Source organism: Oreochromis niloticus, linkage group LG22 (genome assembly GCF_001858045.2).
Source record: "Oreochromis niloticus isolate F11D_XX linkage group LG22, O_niloticus_UMD_NMBU, whole genome shotgun sequence".
Taxonomy (NCBI): Eukaryota; Metazoa; Chordata; class Actinopteri; order Cichliformes; family Cichlidae; genus Oreochromis; species Oreochromis niloticus.
The window spans coordinates 34,607,310-34,624,740 of record NC_031985.2 but is presented as its reverse complement, the minus strand read 5'-3'; the positions used below and the strand labels follow the sequence as shown (position 1 = coordinate 34,624,740).

The 17,431-nt window shown below is 42.5% G+C and overlaps 1 protein-coding gene and 1 long non-coding RNA gene across 6 annotated transcripts; one reads left to right on the top strand and one right to left on the bottom strand.

Annotated features, from left to right (window-relative positions):
• Positions 1–299: 299 nt before the first annotated feature.
• Positions 300–12,234, bottom strand: pdia8 (protein disulfide isomerase family A, member 8). Of its 5 annotated transcripts, none has more exons than XM_003443741.5 (14): positions 11,931–12,219; positions 11,528–11,675; positions 11,051–11,129; positions 10,852–10,969; positions 10,655–10,762; positions 6,810–6,939; positions 6,606–6,719; positions 6,402–6,527; positions 6,122–6,304; positions 5,805–5,913; positions 5,589–5,717; positions 2,370–2,449; positions 2,237–2,294; positions 300–656 (listed from the first exon to the last, which is right to left on the bottom strand). In XM_003443741.5, the coding sequence occupies exons 1-14, from the start codon at positions 12,013–12,015 to the stop codon at positions 567–569; spliced, it is 1,557 nt and encodes a 518-aa protein (XP_003443789.2). In that variant the 5' UTR covers positions 12,016–12,219; the 3' UTR covers positions 300–566. The 5 variants fall into 5 exon arrangements, with proteins under 5 accessions (XP_003443789.2, XP_005450742.1, XP_019206362.1 ...); XM_005450685.4 differs by lacking the exon at positions 300–656 and adding an exon at positions 937–1,029 and having other exon boundaries at positions 11,931–12,225; XM_019350817.2 differs by lacking the exon at positions 300–656 and adding an exon at positions 953–1,029 and having other exon boundaries at positions 2,170–2,294; positions 11,931–12,233.
• Positions 12,235–12,976: 742 nt separating this feature from the next.
• LOC102077418 (uncharacterized) lies at positions 12,977–15,137 on the top strand. Its single transcript, XR_266009.3, has 3 exons — positions 12,977–13,309; positions 14,529–14,641; positions 14,747–15,137. It is a non-coding gene; the product is annotated as an uncharacterized LOC102077418 (long non-coding RNA).
• Positions 15,138–17,431: the final 2,294 nt, after the last annotated feature.

Sequence of the window (17,431 nt, the reverse complement as noted above, 5' to 3'; positions counted from 1 at the left end):
GTTTCACTACTGAGGTTAACAATGATATACAAGTCACTTAGATCACTTCTAAATGTTAATGTTTGGTTTATTTCAGTGTTTTATTTGTTCCTGAGTAAACCGGTTTGGCTGTGATTACAGTTAAGCTTCATAACATGTTACTCACAGTTAAATTAGGAGGGGACGGCAGTAAAAACTCTGGACCTGTGACATCATCACGTACGCAGGTGTTCCAATTGTACATATCACGAGTCCGTGCTCGCGTTCTCGGCGAGTACGTACTCACCGAGAACGCGAGTATGTACTCGCGTACTTGGGTATTGATAAACGGCCCAAGTCTCTGAAATTCATACAAAACTTTATTGTCCAAAAAAACCCAGAAGAACACCTGTACCCTGCTTGTGCACCAAAGGAGGACGAATAAAGTTAACAAATAAATAAATAAATAATGAGGCTGACAATGGCATGATTAACAGCAGTGTGTTTCAGGGATGATTGAGCGATTTCATTTGATGCAACCACTGTCCTGTTGTAATGTCCAGTACTGGAGGTCCAGATTCAGGCTCTCCTCCTCGCTGTTGGGGGTGTCAGAGTTCATCTTTGAAGCCACTCAACATCAAGCTGTGACTCGCCTCTCGCTTGAGAAACCGGAGGAAGTCTTTGAGCTCGCGGGTGCCCTAAAAGCACATGGGAGATGTCATGCGACCCCAGAAGGAAGTTAAGACTATCTTGTAAAACCTGTCAGTGTCTGAAGCCCCACCCTTACTGTGAAGACTTGCCTTCACACACTGCACAGTGTCCGCAGTGTCTGTGTAGGCTTCAGCAAACTACCAACTATAAAACACTGAACTTTAGCTCCACTTCCTCCACACCTCCACCGGTAGCTCTGGATGAAGGAGGGTGTATTAAAAAACAGTCTGGTCCCAGCAGGAAATGTGGCTGTGTGTGTACGTAAATGACAACAGACTTTCAAAGTAAAATTCTTTATTTATAATCCCCGTAGGCTCTTCTTTGGTGGTGTATGCTGCCCCCACAGCTGTAGTGTTGTTTCTGAACAATAAATGTTGAGTCAAACAGTATAAACATGTTGGCTTTTCCAAGGAAAGACCACAACCTGAAGTTACAGAGTAATTAAAGCAAAACATTTGTTGGGTTTTTCCTTTGTCTGTATTATTGTGCGATCTACTGTACAATATAAAGCGCCTTGAGGCGACTTCTGTTGTGATTTGGCGCTATATAAATAAAATTGAATTGAATTGACAATTGAATTTGTTACCAGGAAGGATTTTTAACATCCAGCCCATTACAGGCTCACACTTTTATTAGCTATTATTATATATACACTTTTATTTATATAGACCAGCTGAGGAATAAGACAAGGATTTAATTACATGACTTCTTTAGTATAAAATCAGGACTTTAGCAGCAGTCTGTTCATCACTGGTAGGCAGACCCTGAGGGTACTGTATCTGTATACCCTGTGGCTGATAAATGAGAGCAGCAAAAAGCACACTGGTGTTATCGGCTGCTCAACTTTTAAGATTAGGCTTAAAACTTTCCTTTTTGCTAAAGCATATTGTTTGGCTGGATTAGGTGACCCTGAATCCTCCCTTAGTTATGGTGCAATAAGTGTAGGCTGCTGGGGGATTCCCATCATGCATTGAGTCTTCTTCACCTTTCTCACTCACTATGTGTTAATAGACCTCTCTGCACTGAATCACTGAATGACTCACTTCTGCAGTTTAAGAAAACGCCTCTTCTGATCTGCGCACAGATGTGGTTGTACCTGTACCATATCAATCAGGAGCCTGTACAAGTGGGAGCATGTGCAGTTTAATGTACCAAATTGTGTCCTGTGTTTTTTCTGAGCTGACCATGAGTGGCTGTGGAGAAATATGAGTGTCTGTACTTCGCAGTGCTCACACTGACCCAGAGGGTTAGAAAATGATTTAAATTTAAAGTCTGAATGGGCAGAGTCTGTGTCAACAAACAGGATCTATGTAAATGAGAAAATTTAATTTGTAAATCCATGTGGACCTAAGCTGGTGCACATAGGTGAGCACAGAGCATAATTAACTACCCATAAAACCCTGTGACAAGGCAGCTCAAACAGCTGTGAGGGAAAACTACAACACAGGGGAGTGGGCTGCTGCAGGTAACATTGACCTTAGTTTGTCTAAGAGGAAGCACCTTTATCTAAAACTGTAGCTGAGGTCCATCTAGCCTCAAGTCTCGGGTGTGGACTCAGGTGTGTTACCTGGTATCTGACGGGTTCGTCCTTCCTCCCTACTGGAGCAAAGTAGATGGTGGGAAACCTGCAGGCAGACATAGGGACATTAGACTCACACCTGGCGATGACTGAAGCGTGTCACAGGAAACCTGAATCTCACCCTTGGACGTCGTAACCCAGAGGCACGTCATTGGCCACGGCGTTCATCTTGGCAATGACGATTTTAGGGTCAGAGCGCAGCTGAAGAACACAGAAAGGTTCGACAATAATTTCACACAGAAATAAACCAGTAGTATCTCCTTCAGTACTACAGGTCTTTTTAGTGGGTGGAGCTACAGCACATGAGACCTCACAGGCAAACAGGAACCAGTACCAGGTCTGAGACCAGTCCCCAATTTGAGGAGGACACCCTGTAATGTCAGCAGGAGGTCGAGCTACTTGAACTCAGATTAAACTAAAGATGTTTCAGAGTTTCTAAAATGTCACGTGACCTTTTGCAGATGTTTTACACACTCAGGAAGGGGCAGAGCCTAAATGCAGCTGCAGTGTGAGAGGTGTTCGTAATACCACACACGATGCTACAGAAGCATGAGCTGGCAGCTTTCTGTGGTTTGTTGTGCACCTGCTTATTTGTTGTGCACAGCTGGTGTTCAGAGCAGGAAGGCCATGTCACACAAATATACTAACTATTAAAGACCCCGCCCACTCTTATTCTAGCACCATTTCCTTATTGCATAGAGAAACTGTTCAAACTGCACTTTTTCTTATATTGAAGATTAAATGTATAGTTAATAGTAGACTGATTTCATCAAATATTGAATTTAAGTATGACCACTTTTACCTAGAACCACCAAGAAGGTGATTTTAACTCACAGAAATTAATGTAAAACCACAAGTGTGGCATGCTGGGTTGCCTAGCAACATGATTGTTTACACACATTTTGACATGAAAGCTGCTGTAACATGAGCCAGAGGTAAAAATGTGACTGACAAATAAATCTCTAGGGGACTGTAGACAAATAAAATATCATTACTGCGGGGCTGAGGATGGGAGTTTGAGCCAGAGCAGACATTCTATTATTTAAATGTCATCAAAAAAAGATTTTTCTAAATTCTCTATTTGACATAGTGCATTATATCATATTATTTTGGTTCAATCAAATTAAATATATACACTTCTTTTTCAGTTAGTTAGCATTTTATCATCAGCTGGTTATATAACCCAATAAAATAATCTTTCTCTTTCCGCGCAAATTGAGATAATTTAGAACATAACAGCCCACTACATGCACACCACACCACAAACAGAATGAAGTTTCTTACTGAAGCACAATCAGGAATGCCATCAGCAAGTCTGCAGGGCAAGTAGGTTCAAATGCACAAAGGGGAAAAAGAAAAAAAAGCAGACGCTCTGAGAAAGAGATGCCATACTTTTTGGAAATGTTTTGTTTTTTCCTTAGATCATCTCACTGACTGGATTATTTCATATTAGAAGTGAGGAAAATCAAAGCCCAAATGTAAGTGAAGGAGATGTGGAGATTAGATGTTTTTTTCCTGCAGAAATGCTGATGGATGATGGGATTTCCAATTGTCTTCGATAGGAAACAGTTATGTTTTTGGTGTGATACGCATGCAGTAAGTAACCTGTGTTGCAGTAATCTGTTTGGTTGTGTTTGGGGAAAGACAGAATATTTTATTGTGTAAAATAGCATTGATCACACCTTGCAAACATCTGCTTTGCCAGCTGATTGCAGAGAAGCTGGAGTGTGGACTCAAGCTTGTTGGTCTGGTGACTAAAACAGGGTCTCCACTAGAGATGGACCGATCCGATATTACGTATCAGTATCGGTCCGATACTGACGTAAATTACTAGATCGGATATCGGAGAGAAATAAAAAATGTAATCCGATCCATTAAATATCAAAAAAGCACCTCACAAAACTTGCGACACTGCGTAACTCGGCTCATAACCGTAGCAAGTCGGAGCAGTATGCTCACGTGATAGAGCGGCTGTGTGTATTTATAGCCTCGCTAGCAATCCGGCATTTCATCTCCGAGGAAGTTATCCCAGAGAGAAGTAAAGCAAGTGTGTAAGTTCATCTCTGAATGTTAGTAAAGCATTCCCACGTTAAGCTTAACAACCGATATATGGAGCGACTGCCTCTCTCCCTCCCTCTGCTGCTGCTACTTCAATCGTGAAACTTATTAATGATCAGCTGATCGGCTTTTCTGTCGCGAGTCCGTCTCTCTTGTTTGTTTTTGGCCCACTTTGCACCAGAAAGAGGAAACCAGCGGCTGAACAACAGCAGCACGTTTAACCTTGATAAGCTGTTGTTAGAATTTATTTAATATTACTTTCTAGACCAGGATCCTTTTCTAGGTAGCTGACGGCTGGTAACTGTGCAGGGGCGGATCTAGCAAAGTTTAGCCAGGGGGGCCGATAGGGCATGAACAGGGAAAAGGGGGCACAAAGACATACTTTTCTTTCTTATTCTCATTTAAAATATCTAGCTTTTAATAAATAATTATCTGAATCTTACACTGAAAGTTTTAATCTGATGTAAAATGTATAGAAGTCCATTACTGTGTAACTGTAACTGTAGACTTAACTGTGTAACTGTTAAGTCTAATATACCCTAGTAAGCTATAGTACTTTTTCCTTTGGGAAGGTACCATCTGTGAATTCTGCAATTCTGTTGAAGAAAGATGTTGAATCTATTTAATTATTCTTGAAAAATAATTTATTTCTGTGCATTTTTTTTTTTTTTTTTCCCACACTGCATCAAATTAAAGTTGATTACGTCGATTAAGCATCATGAGGTGGAGGGTGGGGGGTGGTTCCCTATTTTTTTGCTGGGAGTTTGCAACCCTATTAGTTAGGTTGCTTAATATTTCTGCCAAGTACTCTGTAAAATACCAGAATAGGAAGGATGGAGTAGGTTTAAGTTTATTAGATTGATCAGTATTGCTGAACTATGAAATATTTTGGGTGCAGTGTATTTTTTACATAGAGGTATAACAGAATAGCTTTAGTGTTGTTGTTTATTTAAACTTGAGTATGAACTTATACAAAATGCAGCAAGATATAAAAAAAAACTGTTTTATTGATTAAAAAACACACTATATCGGATTCATATCGGTATCGGCAGATATTCAAATTTATGATATCGGTATCGGTATCGGACATAAAAAAGTGGTATCGTGCCATCTCTAGTCTCCACCACACAGTGCTTATTTATAAAGTGCTTTACAAATACGCACATTACGCCTACAGTTGCATTTTCCTGTTCGAGTGCAGCTAGTCAAACAGCGAACACCCAGTTACTGCTAAAGCGACAGAGTGTGAGAGTGGACAGTATATCCTCATGACTGAGCGTACCGTGTCAGCGAGCTCTCCATAGACCGGCTCCAGCTTCTTACAGTGAGGACACGACGGAGAAAAAAACTGGATCAGAACACCTTTATCCGGGTCGTTCACCACCTGATCAAAGGACTCTGCTACCACCACCTGAGGCACACAGGTCAGAGGTTACAAAGACGTCTACAAGGTCACTGATACTCACACAAGAGGCTTTGGAGTGTTTGTTTTACTCACTTTGACAGCCCCAGAGTTCTTTTCAGGTATCGGTTCTGATTTGATGTAACGTTTGAGTCGACCTGCAAAGTAATCTTCCAGGAACCTCTGCAGAGACGCACCATCCCTCCTAAACCAACCAACCAACCAAACAAACAAACAGTTACTTGTTGGTGCTCTCATTGTGAATGAGGTCAGAAAGCTGAGAAATGCAGGTCAGCCCCCCCCCCCAACAAAAAAAGTTTGAAACAGACTTGGATCAGATAGTTCTGGTTTATTGTGACCCCACCCCCTCACCTGCAGAACAGGTGACACTGTGGTATGACTTGGGTACGCACGTGAACTCCTCCCTCATGGTGTACTTGTGACCCAATCGGGTCCGGATGGTGATAAAGGGCAGCTCCCCTCCATCTGACGTCCCCATACCAAAGTCTTCCTCCAGCTCCAACAGGAAGTCCTTCTTATTGGCTACAGAGAAGGTTAGACCCCGCCCAACATACTTAGACGCCACCTTCATTACCCTGAGAAGAAAACACACAGGGGAGAGGGTTATACACAAACACTTCAGTCACTCAAGCTGTACATCATGAACACATCCCCTCTGTGCGCTTGCGTTACCTGTTCCTCCAGTAGTTGGAGCCGGGGAGGTTGTGATGGTAGTCAAGATCGTAGTACGCTGTCAGCAGGTCCCGGACTCTCAGACGGTCTCTGTTCTCTATTGTCATGTGAGGACACAGACCGTAGCTGCACACAGGTGGACACACAGATGGAATGAGGCTGCAGTTCCTCTAATGACCAGCAGGTGATTGGCTAAAGACTCACATGTGATCTCTGATGAAGCGCCGCAGTGAGCCGATGGTCAGGTAGTCTCTGAAGATGACAACACTGTCCTCAAAAGCATTGGTGAGTCTGGGAGGTCTGAACAGCAGCACACATCTGGAGACACACACGTGCACACAATGAAGTGAGAATAACACCTTTAAACTATGACATCACTACGGTAACATCACTTAGGTGTGAACTCACTCTGAGTCGGCCCCATGCTCTTCGGCGAGCTGCAGGTTGGTGCTGTGAGCAAAACGGAACTGTTCTCTGAGTAGAGTGGCTGCCTTCAGGAACTCAGCCAGACGGGGGCTGTCCGTACCTGAGAACACACCTGGTGCATACACATGCACTGGTAAGGGAGCTAAAGGGGAGTCAGAGGACCACAGAGACCACGTGCTTGTCTGACCCTAAAGTTAGCATGGCCATGTTTACTTTAAGGTTACTATAAGGCGATCATGCCATGGCGTTAGCAAGCACTAAAAGCTCAGAGCTGTACAGGTATCCAGACTGCAACAGTGTGGACAAATTCAACAAAAATGGTTTATTTGAAGAGTTTCAATTAAGTTTCAGAGCTCATCACAGTACAGAAATGGCTTTAGTGAAGGTTACAAATGATTTTCTTATGGTGTCTGACAGTTAAATCATCTCTGTCCTTGTCCCTAGACCTCAGTGCAGCGTTCGATGGTGTTGACAATAACGTTTTATTTCAGTGACTTGAGTCCAATTTGACTCCAGATTGTTTATGTAAATGAACCAATTGGAGTCATGTAAATGGGGAGTCCCATTATGGAGTACCACAGGGTTCCGTGGAAGGACCAATTCTGTTTGCATTATACCTGCTTCCCTTTGGCAATATCAGATTAGAAAGCATAGGAGACGACACCCAACTTTATCTATCCATGAAGCCAGATAACACACAACAACTATTTGAACTGCAGGAATGTTTTAAAGACCTAAAGAGACATAAAGATAAAACTGAGGTAATTGTACTCGACCCTAAAAATCTTAGAAATACTGCATCTAACCAGATGCTTACTCTGGATAGCATTACGTTGCCCTCCAGTAACACTGTGAGGAATCTTGGAGTCTTTAACCAGGATATGTCCTGGTTATGTGAGGTCCAGTATTTTTGTAAATTTTGCTTTATGCGCAGCTTTTGGATTTTGCCTGCAGCTTGGTGAACAGTGATGAAGCCCGGAGTGGGCATGCAGGCCATAGTTACCATTGCTCTCAGTTTAATTCTGCACGTACATATAGAGATCTATGTGTGAAATCTAACTGAGGATCACGCATCTTATGATTTTGTCTAGATTAGGAGTGTAAAGGCTAGCATACATATATTTGGCTGCACTATGCCCGGAGGGGAAGAGGAGTGCCAAGAGGTTGTGATCATCCCGTCCACCAACGAGGGAATGCCAAGTCTAAACCACGGCCTCTCCCCAACAGTTTTAACCAAACAGAAGCACAACTCAATATATAATCCTGTGTAATGATAAGTTAGGCTTATTCTCTTTCAGGAAGTTGGCTACAGCTAACTGCTTGCAAACTATGGTTTTCTGATTGAAGGAGAATCCATGTACATGTTTTGTTTGAACTGCTTAAGGTAAATAAATACTTAAAGATTAGATTAAGACTACATAGTCAAAGGAGTTTGCAAAGAAAAGCGTCTGGACTTCTTTAAGTTGCTTGAAGACGTTTCACCTCTCATCCGAGAAGCTTCTTCAGTTCTAAGGTCAAATGGCCGAGAGTCCCAGATTTGAACCCAGTGGGAGTATCCCCCCAAAGAGGGACAAAGGACCCCCTGGTGATCCTCTAATCACATGAGCCAAGGTGTGAAAGTGGGTGTGGGACCTAATCAGCCAGGGTTTCGGGTGAGCTCATTGTGAAACCTGGCCCCACCTTGTCATGTGAATTCCTGAGGTCAGATGGCCCAGGATGTGAGTGGGCGTTAAGGCGTCTGGGGAGGGAACTTAAAACTGGATTATAGATAGCAGACAGTGGTGTCGTAAACCACCGCCTCTGTTCAAAGATGGTCGCTCACAGTGGACATAGATGGCCTCTTTCACTCCTCTTTCAAACCATCTGTCCTCTCTGTCCAAAATGTGAACATTGGCATCCTCGAAAGAGTGACCTTTGTCCTTAAGATGCAGATGGACCGCTGAGTCTTGTCCTGTGGAGGTGGCTCTTCTATGTTGTGCCATGCGCTTGTGAAGTGGCTGTTTGTTCTCTCCAATGTAGAGGTCTGGGCATTCCTCGCTGCACTGTACAGCATACACCACGTTGTTAAGTCTGTGTTTTGGAGTTTTGTCTTTCGGGTGAACCAGTTTCTGTCTGAGTGTGTTGCTGGGTCTGAAGTACACTGGGATGTCGTGCTTGGAGAAAACTCTCCTGAGTTTCTCTGATACACCGGCTACATAGGTGATGACAATGTTGTTGCGTCTGTCTGTCTTTCTTATCCTCCCTCGCTGGTGTCTGATCTTCTTTTCTGTGCCTCTTTGCTGACTTTATGAACGCCCAGTTAGGATAACCGCATGTTTTGAGTGCTTCCTTTACGTGTGTGTGTTCCTTCTTTTTTCCCTCCGACTTAGAGGGAACATGTTCTACCCGGTGGTGTAGGGTCCTGATTACTCCAAGTTTGTGTTCCAGAGGGTGATGGGAGTCAAAAAGGAGGTACTGGTCCGTGTGTGTGGGCTTCCGCTAAACTTCAATGTTGAGGTTGCCATTCTCTTCAATGTGCACAGCGCAGTCCAGGAAAGGCAACTAGTTATCCTTTGTGTCTTCCCTGGTGAACTTGATGTTTTTATCCACAGCGTTAATGTGCGCAGTGAAGGATTCCACTTCTTGTGTCTTGATTTTGACCCAGGTGTCGTCTACATATCTGTACCAGTGGCTGGGTACTCTTCCTTTGAAAGAGCCAAGAGCCTTTCTTTCCACTTCCTCCATGTAAAGGTTGGCTACAATAGGTGACACGGGGGAGCCCATGGCACAGCCATGTTTTTGTCTGTAGAAGCCTTCGTTGTATTTGAAGTATGTTGTGGTAAGGCAGAGGTCTAACAGTGTGCAGATCTGATCGGGTGTGAAGTTGGTCCTGTCTTCCAAGGAGCTGTCTTCTTGTAGTTGTTTTATGACAGTCTCCACTGCTTCCGTGGTGAGTATGCAAGTGAAGAGAGAGACTACATCAAAGGACACCATGGTTTCATCTGGATCCAGGGTAAGTTTCTGGACCTTGTCGGTGAAGTCGGTGGAGTTCTTGATGTGGTGTGGGGTGTTCCCCACGAGAGGTGCAAGGATGGTAGCAAGGTGTTTCGCAATGTTATAAGTGGCTGAGTTTATGCTACTGACTATGGGTCTGAGTGGGACCCCTTCCTTGTGGATTTTAGGAAGTCCGTAAATGCAGGGTATGGCATCCCCTGGATAAAGGCGGTGATATGTAATGCGGTCAATGATTTTGTCCTTTGTAAATCTGGGACTCTCGGCCATTTGACCTTAGAACTGAAGAAGCTTCTCGGATGAGAAGTGAAACGTCTTCAAGCAACTTAAAGAAGTCCAGACGCTTTTCTTTGCAAACTCCTTTGACTACGATGACCTGGATGACTGAGAACCTTCACAGACATTAAGACTACATCCCTCTTTTATCTAGCCACCCCTTCAAGAGCCTGGTTCTGCTGGAGGTTTCTTTCTGTTAAAAGGGAGGTTGTCCTTCCTACTGTTGCTAAAGCGCTTGCTCATAGGGGTCATAGGATTGTTGGGGTTTTCTGTTTTCTTTGTAGGGTCTTTACTTTACAATATAAAGCAACTTGAATACCTTGAAGCAACTGTTGTTGTGATTTAGCAATATATAAATAAAATTGAATTGAGCTGAACTGAGGGTTACCTAGGCGACAAGAGCCTGGAACTTTTACCAGTGACCAAGCAACAGCTACATTTCCTCGTCGTTTGTTTCGTCTTCTGATTTTATTGTTTAATGTCTGTATAATTCACTTTGACAAATAAGAAGCACTCAACCTAAAGCATGATGCAGCATACAGCAACACGTGACCTCGTACCTACAATGCTGGCGTCATGGTTATTGACAAAGGCCTTCAGATCATCTTTGGTCTTCAGGTGCATCGAGTCTGGACCAGTCTGCCTCCTCATGGTCTCGTAGATCCCCTCTGAACACACAAACACACACACAGACAGATGTTACATCATAGAGTCAAGTGACAGAGCAGGATTGGGATGGCTCATCAGTGTTTCCTACCAGCAGTACGAGGACCATCATAGGGGGCGGAATCTTTGCCGTACCTAAAAATTCTCAAGGTGGGATAACCTGAGACCCCAAAACGACTGCACGTCTCAGAGTTTGCTGTACAGTCCACCTGCCGCACAGGTGAGACAAACAGATAAGACTGTTGTGAAACAGGTGTTCACAACAGTAATGAACATGATGGACACATTACCTTTGCTAATTGAACACTTCCTTTCAGTCGACTAGCTGCTTTCTCAAACTCTGGAGCCAATTTCTTACAATGACCACACCTGAAGGAAGGGAAAAAAGGGAGGGGTGAAGGAAAGGAAGGAGAAATAAACAAAGGAAGGGTGTAAAGAAACAGAAGGAAGGACGGAAGAAAGTTGTAACGCAAGGAAGGAATGCGGAAAAGACAGGAGGGGAGGGAAGGAATGAAGGAGAGAAAAGAAATAAAAGCCACAGTATAATAAATACAAAATAATTAAATCATGTGAAATGACGAAGGAAAGAGGAGGAGGAGGAGTGGAACGAGAGATAGGAAAGGGCAAGCAGGTTGTTAGTGCCTCCATAACAGTAGAGACACGATTTAAAAACAGCAGAAAACCAATAAAGATGGAATGATTTCATAAGAAAAATCACAGGAAAATCTCCCGCCGCCATCCGCGCTAAACTAACGCCGCTTCTTTACCAAGGAGCGTAGAATTTCACCAGCATGGTCTCGTGCTCTGTTGCCAGGTAGTCGAAATCCGCGTCCCCGAGCTCGAGCACGTCCCTTCGCGAGGACACCGCGGCGGGAAAACCGGACAGCACCACCAACGTGACGGCAGGAAAAAAACCTAAAGTGGGCGCCATGACGGAGGTAGAAGAAGAGCTGAGAGGATGAAGGATGAAACCGGTGACCGTTACTGGAGACTTCTTACGATGAGGCGGTGTTCCGGTGACCGCCTTCAAATTAAAACGCTTCACCGTAACAAATAGTATTTAAAATGTGGAATAACGAAAATCAAACATCTTTATTGGGACATTAAATATGTTTAAAACGAGAGCCTTTACAGACACCAATGCACGCCATTTTAATCCAGAGGACAAACCTAGCAACACATGAAGGTCTGGTAGTAGCAGATTCGGTAGTTTCCGGTGTCGTCTTCTTCTTTCGTTTTTAACGGCAGCTTGCATTCAACACAGTTATACTACTGCCTTCTCTTGGCTTATTCTGCTACATCGCTTCTATTTCCTTAACCCTACAATGCCCTTTGTATCATATTTTTGATACATGAGTTTCTGAGACCTCTATCTCATCAACATGATAAATACTTGCCATAATTTCAAAATGTTATGGAGAAAACTCTTTTTTTGTCTAAAATTAACATTGTTGTTAACAAAACATGCCAAAAATGCCCGATGTATGAAAAGCGATACAAAAAATATATAATAAAAATATATCATACACTACATTATATAGCAAAAACATGTTTGTGGATTTTGTTAGAATGGTTAATAACCATCTCAGTTCCAAAAAATCTGAAATTTCTGGCAATTTCTTGATGGGTTGGGTCTTACAGGGTTAAATCCTCTTGATAAGTCCGGTATTTCTAAAAAAAAAAGAAAAAAAAAAAAGAAATATCTTTCCTTTTCCTTGATCATGATTTAACTGATCAACCACATTTTCAAACTTGCCCACTTTGAAGGTGGGAGGAGGGATGAGATTAATAAACTAGGTGATACAAGGTGATATCACAATATTAAAACAATGACTTAACTATTATATACATTTTATTTCATCTAATTTAAACTATATGAATATAAATTCAGCGCATGTAATATGTAAAAAGCATTGTAATACCCATATCATAACACAAAATAGCATCAAATAAAGTGCAAAGTTCTGCAGTGATATTTCTCAGGCTGAACTCATGCCACATGCCACCTGCTTGTGTCTGTGGTCAGGTTAGCGTTAAGGTGATGGAGGGGAGACAATTAAGCACCTCCAACTGCAAACTTCTCTTGCAAACAGCTAATGTTGCATTCATGTTAAACTGGAATATTGCTTGCTGAGCATATTTATCCATACACAGAGGACTGTTTTACCCCTTGTGTTTTAGTAATCATTTAAAGATCTGCCCCCCCCCCCCCACAGACATCTAGAGGCTCCCCAGAGCACAAGCCCAAGGAGTACCACCGGAGGAGCAGTCATGCCACCCACCTAGAAAAGAGCTGAGGAGATCCGCAGACGGGGGCTCACCCAGCAGCCATGGTGCAGAAGCAACAGGGCGGTGCTGCGACGAGCCCGCAGGCTCCGCCGGCAACCGGCTACACCAGAGCAGACCGAGCCCTGGGCTGAGAGACCCGAGATGGAGGGCCCTCCACACCCCGGAAAGGGCCCGACTGAGCCTTGGGGGCCCGCCAAGCAGCCGCCGGTTTCGGAGACGTCTGTTCCCCACCAGCTCGATAGCTAGCCAGGAGCTCGAGGGTCAGTTCGAGGGCATACTCCCTGCACATCATTTTCAGATCACCGCGGTCTTTTGCTACTCAGGTTAAACGTAATATATAAGTCACTTAGACAACCTAAAAATGTTATTGTTTGGCTTTTTTCAGTGTTTTATTTGTTCGTGAGTAAATCGGTTTGGCTGAGATTAAAGTTATTAGATTAGATTAGATAAAATAAAATAAAACTTTATTAATCCCCCGGGTGGGTTCCTCCTTGGTTTTCACACAGCTGAATAAACGTCAATCAGAAAACTGATTAAACAGACTTCTGTTTAATCAGAGATGGTCGAGAATTTACGCCAGTGTCCTGTTATATCTTAGATAGCAAGGAGCAGACGGCCAAGTTTATTGAACTCCACCGAGACAGCGGTGACGCAAATCAGAAGGCTAGACCGTCCAATTTCACAGCCGTTTACTTCCGGCTTACCCGACCTTCTGAGGACCCGGCTCACGTAGACCGCGAAGGCCGGGTCCTCAGGAGGATGCAGCCCATGAATTTGGACACGACTAACGTCCTTCATTTCGGCTAAACTTCAATTCGAAGACGTTAAAACGATGCCTGGAGACCGCAGTACTGTCAAGTGGGCGTGTCCCAGTAGCTATGACATTACTTGAAAACCAAATTATCCAACACAGAAAAACTACACGTTAAGTCAGACTACCCGAAGCATTTTCCGTGGTGCGCATGCGCATACGGTCAAGCCCTCGAGCGTTCGAACTGACGTCACAGTCTCTAGTAGTTTGTCATAAGTACACCAGTAGAACACTGCACACAACTATCCAGAGCTAGAGTGAGGACGAAGAGTGAAAGACTTAAAAAACTTACGGCCACTAAAAAAGTGATAAATTGTCCAAAGCTGTCGCGAAAAAGTGAATTCACGGACAAGATGACCAGCTGTGGTAAAGTGAACCTGGTAGGAAAAGAAAAACTTCACCACATTTATCAGACCACCTCTCGTCAAACAAGAAAGCACAAATATTTTTGAAATTTTGAAAATTCAATAATTGCAATGATTAAATGTTAGAAGCTTAGTGGTACTGGTGGACTAGCTATTACAGAAACAAATGATTTTAGCAACCAATGTTTATTTAGTGCAGCTGTGACAAAAACCTTACATTGTTGATCTAATTTGTTGATGGGAACTTCTTTTTATGTGTAAAACATGCCTGCTCACTGACATCTAACTGTCTTTTCTTTCTAGATTCCATGAGATGAACCTAGTGAACCGAGGTGCAGTAATCTCGACGTACCTCTGTTCAGGTTTAGACACAATGAAGCATGCCTCAAAAACTATTTAGCCAATTTATCATATGAGTAAGTCACAAGTTCAAAATCATCAAGACAGTTATGACCATATACAGACTTATTCACTGTTTAAAGGTTTGTTTTGCTCAACCATTTTCAATGTTTTTCTTTCAGACAGTGGATGGCATTAGCCACTGATGACGTCACCTCGGATGTCGTTAATTTGCTGACCAACATGTGCCAAGCACTCATAGGGCACATTAGCACCTTAGTGTTTCAAGGCATAGAACCACAGGTTTCATGCTGCCCACATATTCATTATCCCAGAGACAAAGAAATCCCCCCTTACAGGTAAACAGTTTGATTCATTCTTAATTTCTTCTTCTTAAATAATCTACATTAGATGATTCATTAGGTAATCCTTGTGACGGAGAGGGTTTTTGTGAAAAGATTTTGTTTATTATTCAAATATGCTTTGCTTGTGATTGTGTAAACTCTGAATGACGATTCACCCTGATATGCTTTGCTTGTGATTGTGTAAACTCTGAATGACGATTCACTCTGATAAACATGAAGCCTTGCCTATGCTTATCAAATGCCTGTGAAGACAAGTTCCTGTGTAAAGAGGAACGGAAAGTGCCACTTAAGCAGACGTTTAGTATAGTACGGACAGAATGTTTAGTAAGATATGCATTTGTCAGTTAAGCAATCTATATTCTGAGAACAGGCGGAGACTGCCTCCGTCTGCTGTGTAACCTACATGCCTATATAACCTGCAATAAAGAAGTGTACTGTGTGACTCTCTCTCGAGACGTTCACCCATGTACATGTGATTGATTATATTGTCTCACTGTGTCTCTGTTTTACTTTGGCAGCCTTCTATTTGGGAAATTTCCCCCGACAGTTTTTGTTCAGGGTTTAAAGAACAACAGAATTGCTTTGTATTGCCTTTTAGAATATTTTACATCTAGTGTGAAGTCATCCATATGATTTATTTTCATGAATCCTGTAGATTTTGACACAATAGTGATACTGTGGGAAAATGACTGAATACCTGACTAAATTCTCTTTTCAGGATGAATATTGAACCTCTGCTTGATGGGTGCAGTTACTGCAGGGTGACAGAGGATGATATTCAGGCCAGCCTCAGAAACATCTTTGATAAATGTTTCGGTCGGGCCTTGGGTGTTGCGCAACAGCGGTCTGATAACTCAGACACACTACTGACTTTATTTTCAGTGTAGGTTGCAAAGAACGTAAACTCAGCCCTGAGTCATATCACAGGGTCCACATCCTTGCAATCAGATGAATCCACATCCCTACCAAATTTTGTTGGGATGGTTTATAATGTAATGAACATTTTACAAGTCTGTGCAAAGACCTTAGCCACCCCCTCTGTAGATAGTCCGAAGACCAGCTACAGCAGTGTTGAATTGCCAGACTTTGGGGAAGATAGACAAACTCTACCTTTTGTAGGTAAGGGAAATTTGGGTAGCAAGGGCAAGAGTCGTACATTTGAAATCACTGATGTCAAAAATCTTCACAGAGAGTGATGAAAAATGTAACTTGAAACCAGAAAGTAGTGATGCCCCGCAATGTTCGTTTGGGATTGTGCCTTTTCAGCTTCCTAAGCCTATAGGTGATGATAATTTTCTCATTTTGTGTCTTGCAAATTTAGTCACTCACATTTCTGTGAAAACACATACATCTGCTGTAAAGTTAAATTTTCTGCAGATAGTGGCTGATATAAGAGAGAAAATTGGGGGAGACTTGACTCCTCTAAAAACTGTAAAAAACTTGTACATCATAATGTACAAAGACCTGTGTCGCAAATTTGGATCCAAATATGTGCTTCAGTTTGTAATGGAAAAAGGTGATGTGACTTTTGTGGCAGCTGTTGTGGAGACTTTAAAAGCAGAGCTAAAAAAATCAGGCAGCTCCAATAACACACGGAACATTTTCAAAAGGAACAGAAATGTTGCTCCAGCCTGTGAGAACAAAACAAAAGAATCTGGCAGTGACAAAAATGTAAAAAACAGATTCACAGGAAAACAGGCTGAGCAACCGTATCATTAGGGCCTTCTCTTGTTTTTTTTAGTAGTTTGAGGAGGGTATTCTTTTGCTGCATAAGCAGTGAATCAGAAACAGAATAATTATCTTCACAATTAATTAATGCATGCTCAATCATCCAGGTAAGTCAGTCCCGAAATGTGGATTCTGTTCATCAGGACGTAGCGTTTTCTCCCACTGAAAACGCTACGTCCTGATGAGCAGAATCCACCTTTTCTGTTCATCTGGACGTAGCGTTTTCAGTGGGAGGCGATATTCGATCCAGTAATTTACGTCAGTATCGGACCCATACGTAATATCGGATCGGTCCATCTCTGGTATTTAAATCAGTGCGTCAGCATTAAAAGTGCTAAAGTTCATAGAAAATCACACCTCACTCCGTCCACTTAGACCATATTCTGTAAAAGGTATCCCTTTGCCTACTTATTCCTCCACTTCTTGTGACTTCAACTGTATTTTGTACCATCTCCAGTCTCCCTTTCACTTCATTATCTCATGCCATTTTCCATAAATTCTTACTTTCTTTCCAAACTATACTTTTGCCTTCAGATTTATACAATGGTATCTGTATATCAATATTTACTTTTTTGTTAGCTTCCTTAGCTATTAAATCCACTTGAAATTCTACTGTCTTCCATCCAGTCTAAAGCCAGTATTATGGCATATAACTCTACCGGATGTACACTAAAAAACAATCTATGTTCTTCTTAAAATTTTGATATTTAATTCAGGAATGACAACTGCCACACTAGTTGTTTCCGTTTTTGGATCTTTATAAATCTGCAAATA

Excerpts from the sequence above, each read along its gene's own strand:
- pdia8 (XM_019350817.2), bottom strand. The coding sequence starts at position 12,015 with ATGCAAGCTGCCGTTAAAAACGAAAGAAGAAGACGACACCGGAAACTA. Across the intron at positions 10,763-10,851 it reads TGATGGTCCTCGTACTGCTG|AGGGGATCTACGAGACCATG; the intron begins GTAGGAAACACT and ends TTGTGTGTTCAG. Across the intron at positions 1,030-2,169 it reads AGCTACAGTTTTAGATAAAG|AAACAACACTACAGCTGTGG; the intron begins GTGCTTCCTCTT and ends TTTATTGTTCAG.